We start from the raw sequence: 20,271 nt of genomic DNA, 5'->3' as shown, positions 1-20,271 counted from the left end.
ACAGTACTTCTTTTTTGCACCATGAGTGTGGGAAGGGGAGGGGATGATCACACCTGTGCGATGCACAATTACATGCCTGTCAAAATAAAAGCTCGGGATTCATCTTGTCATGTCACTGTTCTTCCTTTATTGTAGTATTGCTACAATAATCATCCACCTACATTTAAAAGGCCGGCCCGTTAAAGTTTTGTGTGACGTCATACCGGTCCGTGACGTTAAAAAGGTTGGGGACCACTGGTCTAGGGTGTACCCTGCCTTGGCCCAACAGTAGCTGGGTAAGGCTCAGGGTCACCCCCGTGACCCTAAATGGATGGATGTTCACCTCTCACTATCTCAAGGTGACTTTGTGTCAGAAATCTCAAACCATTGTAAGAATTGCAGGTCACATGGTCTTTCTCTAGACCTCTTTCTTGGTAACTCCAGGACTCTTTTACTAACATAACCACCGTTCCTCTTTTTAATGTATCCAAACCATCTCAGTTTGCTTCCCTGCATTTACCTCCAAAGTATCAAACAGGAGCTGCTCCTCTCATGTACTTGGTCATTTGAATAATTCAAATTTCAATTTAAGTGAAGAAGCCAATCTTATAATCAATTGACAATCAAATTAAAGTACTATAAAACTCATGAAATAGTTGTATTCCAATATTAAGCAGTTAATTTAAACAGCGTGAACAATGGAAAGTTCATCAAGGATTTAAGAAAACCAAGCATCCCTGCATGAGCTTGTCAAATGTACACACAGATCAGGTTTACCGATTGGTCAGGTGGTGGACATCGATTATCTCTTCATCATGGTAGCTATTGATTGGTTGGAATCAATAGTGACCATTTGTGCACAAAACTGATTTGTTAGACACTGGGGAAGTGAACAGCATCAAAAATTGAGGGGAATCAGACAAATACCAAAACGTGGCTTGCCTGCTCATATCCAAAACTTTGTAGGGTGTTTCTGGTCTGCAGTGGTAAGTATTGAACAGCAGTGAAACAGTGATTAGATCACGGACAGCTATTGTCTACTAATGCACATGTTGGGGTAAATACACTGATTCAGGTGTTTTTAGTTTTGTTCCTATTTCATTTGCAGCTTATTCTTGTTTCTCCAATGTACACACAGCCTCTTGTTCTTGTCTTGTTAGTCAAACCTCTGAGTACTACATGTTTGTGATTTCTATGTAAGTCCCTTCCTGCTTCTCAGTCCACACTCCAGTCTTGTTCTGTCCATTCCAGTCCAGTCCAGTTCAGTCCATTCTTCAGTCTAGTTTAGTTCATTCTCCAGTTCTGAACTGAACTGGAGTATGAACTAATGATGGACAGGAAGTCTGGAGGACAGGAAGTGACCTTTTAATTCAGGGACTGGACGGGGGGCTGTCAACTTGGAACACTGTCAGACTCTATGAGGCTGTAGATGCTTTCTGTAAGGAAATAGCATTTAGAGATCAATCCATGAAAAACTAAACCTTGAAAAACAGAATACACCAGTCAAGTTTAGTTCATAACCCAATCAAGTTCAGTGCAGTCTATACCAACCACGTGCATTCTAGGTTTGCCAACCCTCTAGTCCAATTCAGTCCATACTCCAGTCCAGTTCATACTCAAATCTGGTGTAGTTTGTTCTCCAGTACAGTTGTACCTAGTTTTGTGAAGTTAAAATCAGCCCATTACAGTCTAGCTTAGTCCATACTCTAGTCTAGTTCAGTCCAGTCTATGGTAATGTCTTTCTTAGTTTGCTGTCTTGTGCATTTCAGCTTTCAACTACTCAAATTATGTGGAGTTTTTCATATAAAATCAAGTAGATGCCAGATCTTGTCAAATTCATGTTCCTTTGATACTTGTATTGCCAAGTTACATCATGTCAAATCATGTCCAGTTATGTCAAGCTGCCATGTTCTGTGTTTCTGAGTTCCTTTATTAAAATAGTCTCTGTCAACAAGCCATCTCTCCTGCATTCTGGCTCCTTCTCTAGTCTTTCATGCCAACACAGGGGGAGCAAAAGCTAGCATTTTTATGTTTAATCCAACAGACAAGCTTCTTCTTCATAAAGTGCTGCAAAACACAACATTTGTTTTAAAAGAACATTGTCAGCATAAACAGTACAGTACATCATAGTCTGCTGCACATCAGTGAGAGTGTTCATGTGGACCTTCAACTACCAGAGACAAGGCTAAGCATAAGAAGATGAACATCAGAATGGGACAACAGTACAGCATACCTGGTCTGACGCATCACATTAACAGATATGCAACATCTGGAAAACACATGGAGCCAAAGAAAACTATATGAGGCTATGGACTATGCTCTACTGAAAAAAAGTCAAGACAGATTTACTGATTTTGCTTAGCTTCAGCCCTGCTTGACTTTTTACAGTTAAGGTTTCCTTAAATCAGAATGTCGGGCTGGAGCAAATTTTCCAATTCTAGAAATGACTCCTGGGAGGGCGGGGGAAGAGACACTGTAACAACGACATAATTAACCCTTGTGCTATCCTATGGGGTCAAGATGACCATTGACGTGTTATCCATACCATGACAAAAGAGGATAAAGGTGGAGAGGACTTCATGTAATCCATGGACATCAGTGAATATCACAAATCATTGAAGTCAAAAGTTCAGCGCACTGTCTTATGGGGTCTAGATGACCCAACTCCCGATGTCAAAGTGCCTAGGATAGCACAAGGGTAAAAAGCACGTCCAAATTACATGTTGACCTTTTCTTATCACCTTTAAACAGTGACAGTTTGATCTGTTGCCCTTTGATACATCATTTCAGAAAACCCCAAAATTTTCAACGTAATCTGTAGGTTAGCCGTTATTAAAATTTAATCAAGATAATGTGGACATATTGGAATGATCTGGATTTTATTATTTTGTATGTATCCAGAATGTTTGGAATGTTTAATGCTTTAAAAAGGGTTGTCGTTTTAGGGTGATTTTCTGTTTCTTACCTTAGAACTACTTACTTTGAAATAATTCAAAGTTGGGCTTTGTAAGTAAACTGAGAAAGATGATATTTTTATTGGATTCTTTTGGATACAGATGACACTAAATGCAAAAAAGTTTTGGAAATGCATACATACCTAACATATGTGCACCCACATGGATGTATGTTCACTTGTGGGCACCCAACACATGCATGCATGAATATACATGCATGCATGTATATGAATGGGTAACTAGATACATGCATCCAGACGCATGGGCATCTGCAGGCACACACCAATGTGCATTGTCACCCAGAAGTATGGTCTTCACGTACATGCATCATTTGGCCGCCTGCATGCACCATTACCTAGATGCATGAACCTAAATGCATGCATCTATATACATGAGCATCCACATCCACACCCAGATGCATGGGTATCTAGATATGAATTGTCACAGACATGCATGGCCGCTTAGATTCATAATGACCTACATGTATGGTCACCTACATGAATGATTCCCTAGATCAGGGGTGTCAAACTCATTTTCACTGAGGGCCACATCAGCATAGTGGCTGTCCTCAAAGGGCCAGATATAACTTATACATGTAACTAAATGTAATGAAAAATAAACGTTACTACTCTTTGATATTAAATAACTCATTTATTTATTCTAACTTTTAAAGTGACAATTACAGTTGCATAGAAAACATATGTCTGCTTGTTACTCTAACATAAATCCTTTTAAATTTGATTCTTTAAGGTTAGGTTATATTGACAGTGTTTAAGTCCTATTGTATAGTTGCCCAATCTGATATTTCAAGTCCGATTCCCCCTATATATGAATAAATACACGCCAATTTTTATTTTAATAATAATAATAATAATAATAATAATCGATTGGATTTATCTGTGCTTTTCAAGTCACTCAAAGCGCTTACATTGTGGCCATTATTCATTCACTCCTCATTCATACTTGGTGATGGTAGCTACTAATTGTAGCCACAGCTGCCCTGGGGCAGACTGACAGAGGCGTGGCTGCCAGTTCGCGCCTACGGCCCCTCTGACCATCACCGGGATCATACATACACATTCACACACCAGTGGAGCCACACTGGAGGCAAGGAGGGTGAAGTGTCTTGCCGAAGGACACAACGACAGGTGGCTGGGGGGAGTGGAGATCGAACCGCTGACCCTTCGATCATTGGACGACCCGCTCAACCGCCTGAGCCACTGCCGCCCTTTTAAGAAATTAAAAACTTTTATGCTCTCGCGGTCCACATAGAATGACATGGAGGGCCACATTTGGCCCGCGGCCTTGAGTTTGACACATGTGCCCTAGATGCACCAACATGCGTGGGCACCTGTATGCATGATTACCTACATGCAGAGGGGTCACCCACATATGTGTTCAACTACTTCCTGCATTACAAACTGCGTGTGATGACGTCATCTAATGTGATTGAGTCTATGCTTCAAACTTAAGCAACAGGCACACATGCACTGACAGAGAGGAACGGTTTTTACGGATGGAGAGGGAAAAAAGGCACATGGCTCCTCCCTGAGAGTAAGTGAAAACATTCCAGCAAAGTGGGAGCAGACAAAGAATCGGAAACCCTCAAAGCGGCCTCATACTTTCTCCGTCCTTCCTACCTTTTTGCACAGTTTGCTCTCCATGGCACACTTGACTCAAGGATTTGCAATTCTGTAGTGGATCCCACAGAAAAAGAGACACTTGGGGGCTCTCCTATCAATCTGAGCAGACAAAGAAACAGAGCAGTCCCACTGATCGGAAAACAATGAAAGTGCTGGGTTTTTTCATCCTCTCCACTGCCTGGACTTTAATTGGAGCTCAGCATTACTACCAGGGGCTAATGGATTATCTGGAGAACAGATTGTTGGCTATTGAGGTATGAAGTAAAAGACTTGCAATCAATGACTGAGCAGCAGTTTAAGTTTCTGTGACACTGAAACATGAATCTATTCTGTTTCTTTATTTTTATTTTTTTGAAAATACAAATGTAGTGTTTTTATAATGCAAACCAATTAATGTAATTTTTGCCAGACTCATCAACTTGGCAGGGGCCTAAGGGGTGGGGGGACTATCAGCTGATGCGTGCAGTGCTCTGCTTCTCGTGTAACAAGCAGCTTCTGTCCAACAGCATTACAGTATGTTCAGTGTTTTAGAGTGGCGTGTCTTTAATTAGTACAATCTCAACCTTTGCTGATGTTGTATTAATTTTCACTGGGAAGCATGTTCTGCCAAAGAGAAATTAGGTTCCGCCATGATAAAATGCCATAAAGAAACAATTGCATTTTTGGAAAGTTTTGTACATTTTATTTCAGGGAAAGCAGCAAATCAAAGTAAATGGTGGAAAAAAGGAGCAAAAGTTTTGAAAAGAGGGAATTTTTCACATAAAGTAGGTGATGAAAAGCACAAATGGACGGATGTTTATTTGGGCTTAAGTGTCTTAGAGAAACTTTGTTTTTGAGAGTCCGGTGTCTCAAATGTACCACTCTTAAGCCTTACCATTTGCACTACTTCCGAATCCACTGGATCTACGTTAAATGCGTAAACGGTTGAAAAGTTACGGTAGTTGAAACAATGTGAGCAGTGTTAAAGGGTTAAAATTTTAAAGTGCTTTGTTTTTTGTGCGTAAAAAAGTTGTGGGAGAAAGAGTAACCAGGATTTAATGTTGTTGTTCATGTGTGTTGGAGACCAAATCCACATCTGTTGCCAAACGTGACTTAAATTTGAAAGTTCCAAGTGTTGCAGTTACTCAAGAGACCACTAGGGGCTAGTTTCAGAAAGGCTCAATGTTCTATTGACTCCTATGCTAAATATGAGAGGTTACACAGAAAACAAAAGTATGTACTGGTGGCAAAACAAAAAAAAGAAGAAGTTTTTTTAACTTAATTATTAGTACTCAGGTTAACATAAAGGGTGTTGTTGTTTTTTAGAGATCATTTTTATGCACATTTAGGGGCAGGTGTTTAGCAGGTGGAATTGTCCAATAGTGGTTTGAACTGTACTTTGTCTGGCCCTATATATATCACCTCCTGTATATATGTAGATTGTCACAAGCACCCAACAAATGGACTTATCCAAATATTTTCACAACAGCTTCTAAAACTGTCTGTGGACATACACTGACTCAGATATTGTATTAAAATGAACACGACAAGGCATCTGGCTTATTTCCTCTGAACCTTCATTACCATTCATTCAGAGGCCCAAACAAAACATAGAAAGAAAATGAAACCCGAGGCTGAGTGGAAAGGAACAGAGGCAGGAGTTATGATGCCTACAATAATTAATTCTTGGTGTGTAATCTAATAGTCTGAGAAACACAGCATAGTTTCCATCTGAGGTGACAAAAATGCTGTGATTTGACTAGAATGTGCATTTTACACACCGCTGTTTACTGTGGAGAGAATTAAGAGGCAGTGAGCGAGCTTTCACTGTGAATAAGGCTGTCTGTGGTGAATGGTAATGGAGCCTAACAGGCTCATATTGACAGAGCTTCAACTCTGCAAACATCTGGCTGTAACATTGCCTCACTAATTAATACATAAATGGATCTGTCTTTAAACAAAACACAAGTTGTAGCTCGTTTTGGGGGTTCATTCCATGAAAAAATGTAAGCTCAAGATTTTTTTGTTTTTTAATTACAAATGGATTAGTACCACTATGGTGAAATGCTGAAATCTGTGGTAATATCTGGGATTGTATTAGTGCAATCTGAATCCAATTTTTTTGATGCCCTGTCTTTCTCCAACCAGACCAAATACAACATCTTGGCACTTTCATGGATGTGGGACAAATCACCCTGACAGGTGTTGAAACATGCGCATTCATTTCAAATACATATACATTAGGGTTATTAGAGCTCACCTTAGTTTTGTTAAACAGCTAAAAAAGGGAGTGAGAGAGAAAAAAAGTTTATTTATTACCACATACCTTTATGCGAAAAAGTACCACACATTCATGAATTCCCATGCTTTATCATTGCCAGTGGCTTGTTTGAATGTGAAATTATCATGTTTTTATTGTATGAAGGAATTCTGGTTGTGCTTACTGATGTTGAAGGGATTTGTTAAAATGTCAGTTTATTAGGCACTTGTCGGTAGATCCAATTCACCTAAATTTATAAAATCAGTTCTGTTTTATAAAGTTTTTTCATCACTGTGGCAAGACATTCTACTTTTAATAGCAGTAAAGTACAAGGTCGCGTATCCAGTTTTATTTTAGCTTGACTTTAAAATGTAATACACATAGGGTCGTGGCCTTGTGATTGACAGGTAAACACTAATCCCCAGCTCTTGACTCTAAGCGACGTGTTCCAAAATCTGTTGGGCAATATCTTTGTTTTGTTTTTTTAACATACAGGATAAAACATAAAAGCTACTTCAAAATTTGCCTAATTTAAAAAAAAGTGGGGGATGTGACGACTTTTCAGGTCCCTTCACGAGATGCGTGAGTCAGTTTAGAAATAACCAAATCAGTATGTAAGAAAACCTGTTTTCCTCTCTTTGGCTCCCAGGACCGCATGCAGTTGTGGCGCGACCAGTTCCATCACTACCACACGGAGATGCTGGACTTTAAAAAGCTAACGGCCGAGGTCATGGACGGGTTGAGGAAGGAACACGGCCTGATGGCCAAAGATCTGGAAGGAGCAGCGGAGCGCATGGATCGGGTGGAGCGGGAGATGGAGTACGTTGAGTCCCAGACTTCTCCACGAGCCTGTGCAAAGCAGGCCGACAAGGTGGTGGAGCAGGAGGCCTGGGGGCTACAGGAGCGAGAGGAAGAGGAGGATGAAGACTGGACGCAGTTGCACTCCAGAGTCTCTGGTGAGCTAAATGAAATACGACGACATCCATCAAACAGTGACCACAGTCAAAAGCTACAGCACTCACAGGATGTATGGGTGTATATCAAACAGATTACATGTCCCAGTGAGCCAGCCATTTTCCAGAGTCATTGTTTCGGAAAAGTCATGGTGCTGGAAAATGTGGAACAAACAGGGCACTGTTTCGGGTCCATCAGAGTTTATGTGTGGTTGTGTTTCCCAGAAGATGGGAGCCTTCATTTATTTCTGCACCCCCTCCCAGTTTAAGCCCAGCTTTTTCATTACGATCTCCACAAACCAACAATGTGATGCGACCCCCTGGCAATGAGGCAGGTTACACCCCACTCAAACCACAGAGTGCGTCCAGAAAACATTTGAGTTCTTCCTTTTTACAACAATTCACTAAGTGTGGCATGACACACACGGACACGCACACACCCATGACTTCTGTACTTAAGCAATCCCAGAAGCTGCTGATGGATCATTACGTTCTATTGGATCTGTTTATTCATCTCACAAAGGAAATAAGGAGATATGGATTTTTATTTTTCATATCAGACAACTTAATAAAAAAATCAATAAAAACATGTTGCATGAATGATACGGCAATATTGAGAAGCCTCTGCTTAGAAATACAAGCAGTCTGCCTTGTGTTTGTTAAATGGAAGGCTAGAAGTGCAGGAAACAGCCTCCACTCCGGTTCTGTTTGTCTGAACTCTGCACATAGGAGGGACAGAAAACTGCTCTAAGGGTTCTGTGAGCTCATGTCCGTAATACAAAGAACTATTGAGAGTTTTAGCGAACAAGAACAAATGTCACTTTGTATCGAGAGAGGTCAGTGTAGGTCTCCTAATGCAGTGCTTGAGATTCACAGTGAGGCTAAAAGAATTAGTCTTTCCTTGCTCGTCTTCCTTTTTTCTTTTTTAAAGTCCCACTTTGATCTATTTTGAAAGTGTTCCCAGTGGTCTTTTAATTATGATTATGTCGTTTTTTTGGGCCAAAATCAAAACACCTGTGTCATTTCAGTGACATAGTCTGTGCAGAATAGCAGGAGTTTATTAGAAAGTTGCCTCTGACTTGTGGTGGGGACCCCCTTTTCCCTTTCCATTGCTGATAGCTCTCTGTTTTAACGCTCTCCCGCTAGCTTAAACCCCTCACACCCCTGACCTACCTGTTGCTACCCGACCTATAACAGCTACCCGATCAGTACACCTCATGTGCGAATCTTACACCAATCCCTTTTGTCACTAGATTAGCTCCCATAATTTGTAAATTTGTGTACATTTATTGATCCAAAATTGTACATTTTTTAATTAATTAATAAAAAAAAGAAACAATTTGCTTCCAGTAGCTTTTCCCGACAATGTCGCTGAAATCCAACACCATATAATTGTCTGTTGTTGTCATTACAGACGATTAAAAAAACCTTAACAATGTTGGATATCTCTCAACTTGGACTTATTCTCTCTAATTGATCGATTGGTCGGTCGGCCCCTCAATCAATCAACATATTATTTGTATAGCACTGAAAAAGCAGAGGCAACCAAAGTGCTTTAACATAAAATCAAATAAAATCACAAACAATATGATACAATAAAGATACAATAACAATAAAAACAATGAAACAATAAAAGCAATGAAACAATAAAAGCAATGAAACAATAAAAACAATAAAAGAATAAAATTAACAAGCTGGCCCACTAGATCCGCTGACTGGAGTTGGATGGTGGATGCATCAAGTGGATGAGCGGAACAGGGAGCTTTGGGCCCGCCTACCGTATTTTCTACATGGCAAATACAATCTTTCTCAATGCCACAAGAACATGTTAAAAACAAAATTTTCATCAGAGTGGGATTTATAGCAGCATGCACCTTTTTAACCTGATTGTCATCAATTTTTATTGATATGTAATTTCGATAATTAATTAACAGATTAGCACCTGGATTTTGTCTGTCTTCAATCTGGAGCCTGTAATTATCCACCCCCCCTTATTTCCCTTGGGCTCAGCGAGATCAATTGAAAGCGTAAATTAATTTAATACCTGCTTCACGATCAGGCTGTGTTGATAAGGTGTAAGGAACCTTTTGCAGTTTTTACTACATGAGCATATAATGTGACTAGAATGTTCATAGTTTGCACTGATATTGTCTCGGTGCAACCACAGAGGCAACCCTTCAACTTCCGGACTGAAGATCCATTGAAAACTGAGTTAAAATTTGGCTTACATGAAAAATGACAACGGACGGACGGACGGACGGACGGACGGACGGACGGACGGACGGACGGACGGACAGACAGACAGACAGATAGATCATTAACGTTGATAGCTTTGAAAGCCACTTCATAAGCATGTGTTCTTACATGTGCCCATTGGGGTCCTTGTACACACATCATAGCATTACGCTGAAGTACAGTATAAATCACTCTGCCAGGCTCCCGACTACAGTAGCCATAATGTTCCAATAATCCATCAAACGATACAGCTTACTACTGATTTGTTTCACATTAATTGATTCAGTTGGTAACAAAAATGGGTACATAGAATTATGGCTTAGTCACAACTGCCCTTTAAGTTAGACAAAGGCTTTCTGAAGGCGAAAAATGAGCAAATCTGTACGAGGTAGTGGATTGAAAGTGTTTGTGACTGTTTTATTCAACAGGCCATAATAAAAGCTTTAAGTTGTAGCAAACACTTAAGCCTCGTTTCCACTGAGCGGTCCGGTATGGTACAGTATGGTATTTTGAGCATTAAACTACACTGAACCGTACCACTTGGTGGCACCCATTGGTTGTAGGTCCCTTGAAAAGTGGAACGGTTAGGGTGGAGCTGCTGTAGTCACTCGTTAACTAGTGGAAAGTGATGACGACATTAGAAAGCACCAATATAGCGCTAATTTATGCTAACTTTTCCAATGTTTGTAAGCATTCGAGTTTTAGCGGTTTCCTGTGTCTTCTTCTTTCACTTTCGGCTTCTCCCATCAGGGGTCGCCACAGCGAAACAACCCTCCCACGAGGATGAGTCGCATGGTTAACTTGGCAATGTTTTTACGCCGGATGCCCTTCCTGACGCAACCCTCTCAATCCAACTCTATTGAAATTGCCTGCAAACAACAGCAGGGCCTGGTCTGCAGTGGAACTGCACACGTTCCTTCCCACCCTTGGCAACATTTTGAAACAGGGTGAGCTTGAGGGATTGATGTTTTTCTAGTTGTTGCACTATAATGACTCAATGACATGCAAGCAGTCTACACCATGCATACGCCATGAAAACAAACCACTCGGTGGAAGCGTGGCTAAACTGAATGGAAATGCTTGCCAGAGTTAACTGGACCGTACCACTCAGTGGAAACAAGGCTTTATTCAACACCCAAGGGTTAAGGAAATGAAACGCTGGCGGGTCATACAGATGTTTACATCATCACCCAGATGTCACAAGTGTGTGCAACTTACATTAGCCTCACAGATGCTTCACAATATACTCATCAAATACTTGACAGTGGTGCATTTCATTTTCAGACACTCTTATGCTCCCCTTAAGATGCATTTTAAACCAGCTGATCTTTTTCAAGTGCGCCTTATGGTCCAAAAACATGAATTAAGATCATTTAAGATCATTGTAGCGATTAAAAGGAATTACCTACGTGTGTGCGAAAACGGATATGCAGCGCTACAGTGCAGATTGTAAAGGAAATAAATCATCTTAGCCCCATTTAAGTGCTCTCCTTGACCCTGTAACGCTGCTTCCTCCCACTTAACCCTTGTGCTATCTTAGATGACCCCACCCTTACATTGAAGTGTTCTCCCTACCATGACAAAGGTGGATAAAGGTGGAAAGATTTCATGTAATCCATGGACAGCAGTGAAGATCACAAATCATTGAAGAAAAAAGCTTCAGAGCACTGTCTTGTGTTAAAGTGCCTACACTTTTTTAAATATCACCCTTTAAAGGGTTACATGTTTATGAAAAGAATTAGCGATTTTAAATTAATTTTTTCTTCCTTTTTGAAGCACCGTTCAGGCACCTAAACCGTTCTAAAAGTACCGGTTCGGCTACATTTAGCAATATTGGAAACAAACAACACTTTGTTTTGTGATCATGTTTACAGTGGTTGGTACTTCCATGTTCTGAAAAGGATCCTACTAACACGACACTATCCCCGATTGGCCATGTTGCTGCGATTAAGCGAGAAAAAGTTCAACCGGCCGAACTTTTGTTTTTTGGGTACTGTCTTGGGATAAGTCAGGATATGTATCGTATTGTGAAGTGTATCGTGGTTGATATCATATTGCCAGAATCTTTCCAATACACACTTCTTGTTTTGTTAGCATGTGAAGCTGTTTCACCATCTTGGCTGAATAAATAACAATAGTCTGGATTAGACTTTGGTGAAGCTCTAAAAACCAAACAGTTTAGCGTTGAGAAAAACCTATAATCATAATTTTATATTAAGTAAAAAAATGTGAATATCCTTATTTCAAGGCTCCTTAATTCTAATGGTTCTATTACAAATGAAAAAGAAAAGCTCAGAAGAGTAAAAGTGGCTGTAGGAAAGCTCTTTGTATGAATATTCCTGTAAGAATGTAAGCCTAATCCTCTTTTTTCTTGCTACTTTTCTTTGTCCTCTTAAGACTGTGCAGACATTTTTTCCAGCATCAGATCAGTGAAGATCCTGAAGAGAGTGGGCAGCCCAAAAGGCATGTGGACTAGAGATCCAAGGTCATCCAAAGTTTATGTCTTTAATGGCACATCAGGAGATACCGTCTTCCAGTTCGACTCTGTACGGGATTTTTCTCGCTCCCAAGGTGTCTCGGACAGCAAAAGCATCAAGCTCCCCTCGGAGTGGAATGGAGCTGGTGGTGCTGTTTATAACGGCTATTTGTACTATGTAAAGCAGGACTCTGGTACAGATGTGCAGATAGTAAAATATGATTTGTTCAGTGGCTCTGTTACAGACACCGCCATATTTCCCATGGAAAGCCGCGCCAGTCTGTACAAACTAAACCCAGAGACCATCGCAGACCTTGCAGCAGATGATGAGGGTCTCTGGCTTCTTTTTGCTCCCAGTGACAGTGAACCTAACATCAGCCTCGCAAAGATGGACGCCTCCACGCTGGACATAGAGGAAATCTGGGACACCAAGTGCCCGAGGGAGAAGGCAGAGGCAGCTTTTGTCATCTGCGGGACGGTCTACGTGATTTACAACACCCACTTGGCCAGCCGTTCTAGGGTGGAGTGTCTGTTCGACGTGAACGACATGGTGATCAACGAGGAGGCCCCTCTACTGTACTTCCCTCGAAGATACGGCTCCCACGCCAGCCTGAAGTACAACCCCGAGGAGAGGCAACTTTATGGCTGGGACGATGGCTATCAAATCATTTACAGACTGACAACAAAGAGGAAAGTCTTAGCTTAAACAAACTTTTTTGTTTTAACAGCCTGTAAATATATTTACACAGCATTGGTTTTCAAGAGGACCATTTGATTAGAAATGACGTTGCCAGACTTGAATTTTTGTGGAAATGTAAATTTTCGCTCACAAGAATGAGACTGATTGACAGAAACGCAAAATAGTTTGGACAAATCCAACATTATCTCCAATATATTGAGTAAGAAATTCATGATACAGAGTGTATTTCTCATTGTTGCCACTGTGTGATGCAATGACCAAAAACTTGTCAAAAAAAGGGGAGGGGGGGACATTTTTGCATAAGTTGTTTAATAAAGGAAAAGAAACCTTTATTACAGAACAAGTTCTATGGCAGGAAAAACAACAGGCATTTTTTTCATGTCACTACAAAGACTTGGAGAAACAAAGGACATTTGAAGTACAATTTTCAATTGAAGTGACCTTAAAAACAACAAATTACTCCAATCAAACTGTCTGGATAATGATAGAAAACCTACAGTTTAATAACAGTTGTCTGAACCTGCTTTTCTCCGATAGTTCTGTTGTTACAAATACAAAATGTTGAATAAAAAAATTGTAAATTCAGTGCTATTGTAACAGCTGGGAAGAATACAAGTTTTATATCAACAAACATGAACATTTTAGACAAAGCTACAAGGTTTAGGAATAGTCCATAAATGGAGGAAATTGATCAAACAGGTTCCGTCTACTATTAGAAGCACACCACGTCAGAAAAGTAGGACCATCGGAAAAATTACGAGGTTATTGGTAAGGGAAAAAAAAACAACATTTTTCAATCACTACTTCCAGTTAATGTCGTACAATAAACTATGGTATTCGTTTGTAGGGTTCCATCATCAAACTTTGGCGCATTGATACTATGACGGGATCTTGTGACACATGAATAACACACCCACCATCTTCCCTTTTAGTAGTCCCAATGCCTTTGTTGTGTGGACGCTAACCTGGAAGCTTCCCCCATTCCAACCATGTCATCTCAAATGGTTCTCCAACAGGAAACAGCTAAAACAGATGTGTCTGCAAGTGCTGAATCCATTTACTTATGGCCTCATGTTTGGCTCAAATTTATTTCACGACGTACCAATAACTTCACTAACTTAGACCAAATATCACCTGAAAATTCAGGACTTCTGCTTTATATCTTGTGTGGTTTTCATGTACATTAATTGTATTTATTTATCTTAAAATTAAAATTTAAAGCAAAATAATTCAACCATCAGCCTGGTTTGGGAAGAACAGAAGCTGATTTGTTCCTCTGAAGTTTTTTACAAGTGTCAAAGCCTTTTTTGTTGAATAGACCAAAGTGAGATGGATAGTGTCCCTACGGCCAAAGCCAATCTACTGCATTCTAGCTGTGCATTAATAAAGTACATGCAAAAAAAGAAACTCAGAATGCTATTTTGTCACCTAGTTTGAGAAATCTAACTAGTTAACACAACCACGAGTGTGAAATGTAAGCTGTGAATGTAAGCTAGCGTACCTCTGTTTACACTATTGTGGGAACATTAGTAACATTTACAACTACTGAATAATATCTAACTTTAAAAGACTAGGGATTTACTTCAAGGAACATTTGACAAGCTTTTACACTTAAAATGTTTCTTCCACTGGACTGTTTTATCCACTTTAGAGTGTGTTTTCTCAAGGTACTTTGTTTCGTAGTTGTGAGAAAACTCCTTTGAACTTTGGTCTGGCTCAAAAAAATAGACAAACACACACACAAACACACACACGCACACACACAAACAAAGTCTGGTTTATCTTTTCAGCAGAACAAAGAGAAAAACTATGGAAACAGAAAAAGAAATATTCAAGCATCCAGTTGGTTGATTTGGTTTTGTGAAAAGGAGAAGGGGCTTATCAGTTCAGATCAATTGGTCCAATCCTGAGGGTACACTGTGAAAGCAAAATCAATGAAGATGATTTTGGGCATTTTCCCTCCATCAAACCAAGTCTGCCGGACCAGGAGCTTTCCAAATTGGCAAATTAACTTCTTGTATGGCTAACTCATCGGCAGAGCAACACTGCGGCAACATGTGAGGTTCTATAAAGTTACGGACACACCGCCCTTGGCAAGGCACGTTCAACAGGCCACTTCCAATAAAAAGTCTCTGTAAATGCACTTACATGTGTATTTCAAGCTTTCACGTTAAAAACTCTTGCATTCACACATTTCTAATCTAGTTCACAACTGTTTTCGGGTTAAACCAGGTCGAACTTTGACCAATCAGGGGCTCAATTTTGGTAGTTACGAAAAGGATTTGGTTTATCTGGTGAACTCCGACACTAAAATGAGCCTGTTGACATTTAGTTTTCAAAAAATAAAAAACTAAACCAATGCCACTTATCCAACATGGTGGCAATTTATATCTATAGACATAGTGCATTCTTGAACACCTGTCAATTGCCCGATGTGTGCTTAGCTTTAGATGTGACGACTCCCAGGAGCTGTAAATTTCTGCTACCTCATGGGGCCAGTTTACAAAGTTTGAATGTGCCAATCCCAAGTGCACAGTGTTAGATCTGGATTGGCACCTTCCAAGAAGCTGAGACCAGATCTTGTGTGCAAGTCACAGGGCAATGTATTATCGAGGTTCCCTGTGAGGGAGTATCTAAAAATGTGACATCCTCAGTTACACAAGAAAAAAAATACTGCATAAACAAATATTTAAAAAAAAAATCATTACAATCTCACAATAAACAACTTCATGGAAGTAACTACATAAGGTTTTAAAGTCTAGAGACAATTTTAATAGCGCCAATTGACCTACCATTTTTGTCCACCCATCCCACAACCGTCTGGAGCGGTCAATGTGTCAGTAAGCTCCCCCACCCCTGCAGCTGCAGCACAGCGAGAGGAAATCTACACCCCGCCAAATTAAAAGTCCGAATAAATAATGCACGAACGATGTTGCAGGAAATTTCACCCAGATTTACAGTGTGGGATTTTAAAATAATTTTCTTCTGCACACATCACATATGAATGAGAGTAATAGCCTGATCATACATAAAGGAGAACTTGGAATAGATTTGGTCCACTAGATCTGACAGCGTACAAGACTGTAGGATAATTTGGCTCAAAATGGATGGAGGGGAGGCTGCAAGTCCTGATGTAATTAGGATATGACACGTGGTCTCGACCAAAATAGGCTAACACATTAATTTTTTAATTTAAAATTGAGAAATGATGGCCAATTTTAATGGTACAAAAAATGAAAGAGCCCAAAATTAAAATTATTTGTAGTTCTAAATATAGTTAAGATGTGATTCTTCACTTTTTGTCACTCCTCTGTCTTCACTGTTATTCCCTGAATGGATCTAAGATGCTCGTTAGGCGATAGCATCATGTAGCGTCCTTTAGCAATATCTGTTAGCCTATAGCTACTTTTCTTACTGAAGAAGTGGAAACACTAAATCTTGTGTGGCAAATATGCCAGCATGAAATGGTCATTAAAAAACGATTTTATTTGAAAGCTATCCCAGTTAAATGTCAGTAATTCTTATGGAGATTAATTTACAATTTAGCAGGGTTAGCAAAAAGCCAATGGGATTAGTTTGGCATTATTAATGCTAGTATAGAGTTTAGCTACACCCATGTCTTCCGTTATGCCCGGTTTATACTTCATAGCGATTTTACTATTTTTGGGTCGCATTGAAGGAAATCATCCCAATTTTACAAAATGTTACACAAATTGATGACATCTTTCGTGATCGCAATTTTACCCCAACATTACAATCGTGTGCAAATCACATTATTTAACTCGTACTTATTACGAGCGATTGGAATGAGCGATGGAGCCACTGCTCTTTGCATGGAAATGAAACAAAATCATCTTTTAAAGCTTCACAGATGGCAATGCACGTTTCATGGAATCCTTTGTTCATAGCAGTTTTTCCTAAACGATTACTGTCAGCAACACTGCTGTGAATTCCCATTTGTGAGTATTCAGAATGTCAGCGCAAGTTGTTCACCTGGAGAAACAGGCATCCTGTGAGTGGGTAATAGGTGGTCGTACTCTACGACGAAGATCATCAAACCTTTCAATTAACGTACAAAAGTGACTGAAGTGCAGTTGGTTATATTGTAAAATATGGATCACTTGACCCAGAGAATGGAATTTGTGTCTTTTTTGCTTGCTTCTTTTTAGTGGATGAACATATCACTTCCTCCTCTGCATCATCATGTACATTCCTCAATGTGTCCAATGTTGTCCATGTTGACAAACCAAACCACTGAAACGCTGGAGACAATCACGTCAGGCTTAAAAAGTATAAACGCCACTCAGAAGTTCGTCCCAGTTATCGCGGACAGTTGGAAGTTGGAAGCAAACCTTTGTTTGAACCAGACCACATGATTGCGGTAAGAATGCAATAGAATTGATGTGATGACGTATGACCAGGTCATTATGTAAAGGTAAAAGATGGCAACATAGACATTTTGAATTGTGAACTATAATTACCCTGCAGTCATTTTCTATCTTTGCCGTATAATACTGTTAACTGCCTGCTTCAGAGCTGAAACTGGAACATACCCTCACTAATGTTATTCATGAGAAAAAGTTCTCTTCTGAAAACCTCACATAGATTTTATGTATTTTAATTTCACAAAGATTGTGTCTTTATGTGTACATTTCATTTCCTGACAACCTAAGGGAAAAATAGTTTCAATAACCAGTAATTTACTGCATTGCTTCTTCTTAACCAGAACAAATGATCGATCATAGAACAACAATTAAAGACATAACTGTAGCTCTGTGCCTCTTTTAACTACCTTAAACCTTACTTTTTGGGGTCCACTAAACAAAAAAAAACAACAACAAAAAAAATGTTCACCAAAGCTTGTGGATCAAATACATTGAGGGACATTTCTATGACACATCACATTTACACAAAGCCAATCATATAGATATAGAGAGAGAATAGACACCAAATAAGTTGCATCTGTAAAAACAGGGATATATTCACCATCTCTGTGTACATTAATCTTCATCAGAACCACCAACAAGGCTACATAAATTCAAAATATTTCCATCTATTTAGTTTTGTATTTTTTTTTACCTTTAAGAAAAAATATACAGCAAATGCCTGTACATAAAGCTATTCACACGCACTCTAAACAAATCAAAATAATAAGTTTAAAATAAAAACAGAGAATAGGAGACAAAGATGCTCATATAGACTGCATTTCAAAAGAAACGTTTTTTGTGTAATTCTGGAACACAAGGATAAAAGTCAAACGATCTTCAAACAGGAAGAGAGGTAAGGGTGTGTATTATAAAATCTTTTCTCGCTTTTCTTGAAGTTTTTTTTTTTTGCATTTGTATTTTCATGTCAGTTTAGTGTTTTTTATTCTTTACATGTGAATAAGCCCCAAAATGCTTCACTTGTGCTGTTTAAAATTGCTACTTCATATGCTACAAGTACAAACTGGAGAGTGGAGAAAACATTTAAAATGTACCGATGGTGATTTCTCCTTGGTGAAATAGTATTTTTTCATGATGAACATTTGAAGTAATTGAACTGACCTCATTTTACATGATCTAACATTTGAAAGATCCTTTGACTCAGTGTCATTGCAGGAAATTGAAAAATCACATGTGGAACAAACGGTTTTCTGAAAGATCTGGCTTTTTAGGGCCTTTCCTTTTTTCCTTCTGGTCAGATTCCTCAGCTGCCATCGGTTCAACTTCTGCTGCATTTTGGGCATAAATCGAACAGTTTGTTTGTTTTTTTTAAATCAAAGGGAACCAATAGTTTAAAGCTGAACCATCTCGTTTCCTCCTGATTTGACACAAAATCCTTTTATCTTAAGCTGGAAAATTCATTTAAAAAAAAAATGTCTGCATACTTGGGCCGTCCCAACGTCCATATTTCATTTCGACTCCCTTGCTTTTAAAGAACAAAAGAAGAGTCCTGGACCAGTTCTCTGGGGTGCTCTGGGACTAGATTTAAGGAAGTGAGGCATTTCAGAGAGACAGAGGGGAAAAGAGAGGGTTTATGTTTCTCCTCAGTCACACAGACAGGATGTGGATCAGCAGGAGGTGTGTGTGTTGGGGGTGGCGGGGGGCCGGCTCCCCACCGGGCTGCTGGATCACAGGTGGCTCTGCTCAGGGACTAGCAGGGGGCCGAGGTGAGGGGCAGGAGCCCTGGCTGTCGAAGCTGGCTGTTCTCGCCTTCCACTGCAGGACACACAAACACGAAGCAGTGAATCATTTGGCATTCGGCGCCGAAGCCCATTTCCCAAGAGAGCACACATATGTTTAAAAGGAAACTTGTTGGGAAGGCTGCTATGAGTCGGACATTATGGGAGAAAAATACAGAAATAAGTGCTTGGATTGTGTGTTTCAGTATGAAAGACCATATTTTATAAAAGGCGCTCCGGAATATAAGGAACATCGTCAATGATTGGTCTATTTTCAAACTCATGTCATACATAAGGCAAACCAACCATAGGATGCTTAAAGTGAGACAAAAAAGTCAGAGTCCGTCTGTCAGTCCGACTTTATTAACTGCATTCACAGTAACTCTACAACTTGTTTGTAACACGCTACTTGTTAGCAACGTTAGAAATATTAGCCATGTTAGCGTATTCATAATAGCTGTAACTCCAAACCTCTTTTCCAACTTGTCAAGAAAACAGTCTGATACTGCTGACACGAATGTGGCTGCAACTTCCAACCTTGTTAGTAAGACGTAAGAAAAACACAGTCAGACACCGCTAGACATTGCTGGATTAGCGTAATGACACCACCTGTAGAGCTGCGTTCACACTGCCATTGGGCAATGAAGCAACCACTCTCAATGAAACGTCTATGTTAACACGTGTAAATGCGTGTTTCAGACCTTCACATAAACCTTTGTGCTATCCAAGGTATGTTAACATTGGGAGTTGGGTCATCTCCACACAAGACAATGCACTGAACCTTTGTTCTTCAATGATTTGTGATCTTTATGGATTACATGAAATCCTCTTCATCTTTATTCACCTTTGTCATGGTAGTGATAACAAGTAATGTAAGGGTGGGGTCATCTGGACCCCACAAGATTGCACAAGGGGTATGCAAGCAACAG

General features: G+C 39.8%; 2 protein-coding genes across 2 annotated transcripts in view; one reads left to right on the top strand and one right to left on the bottom strand.

Moving 5' to 3' along the window:
- Positions 1–4,397: 4,397 nt before the first annotated feature.
- On the top strand, positions 4,398–13,522 carry olfml3a (olfactomedin-like 3a). The gene is made up of 3 exons (XM_004070993.5): positions 4,398–4,830; positions 7,465–7,771; positions 12,401–13,522. The coding sequence occupies exons 1-3, from the start codon at positions 4,720–4,722 to the stop codon at positions 13,183–13,185; spliced, it is 1,203 nt and encodes a 400-aa protein (XP_004071041.1). The 5' UTR covers positions 4,398–4,719; the 3' UTR covers positions 13,186–13,522.
- syt6a (synaptotagmin VIa) overlaps positions 13,472–20,271 on the bottom strand; it is a 162,437-nt gene continuing 155,637 nt past the window's right edge. Inside the window, exon 7 of the mRNA XM_078950224.1 lies at positions 13,472–19,379. Within this exon, the coding sequence (XP_078806350.1) occupies positions 19,308–19,379 (72 nt within the window). The 3' untranslated portion in view covers positions 13,472–19,307. The remainder of the gene's footprint in view (positions 19,380–20,271) is intronic.

This window comes from Oryzias latipes, chromosome 7, assembly GCF_053564925.1.
Source record: "Oryzias latipes strain Hd-rR chromosome 7, Olatipes_Hd-rR_3.1".
Taxonomy (NCBI): Eukaryota; Metazoa; Chordata; class Actinopteri; order Beloniformes; family Adrianichthyidae; genus Oryzias; species Oryzias latipes.
The sequence above is the reverse complement of the archived record's forward strand: the minus strand, read 5'-3'. Positions and strand labels throughout refer to the sequence as shown.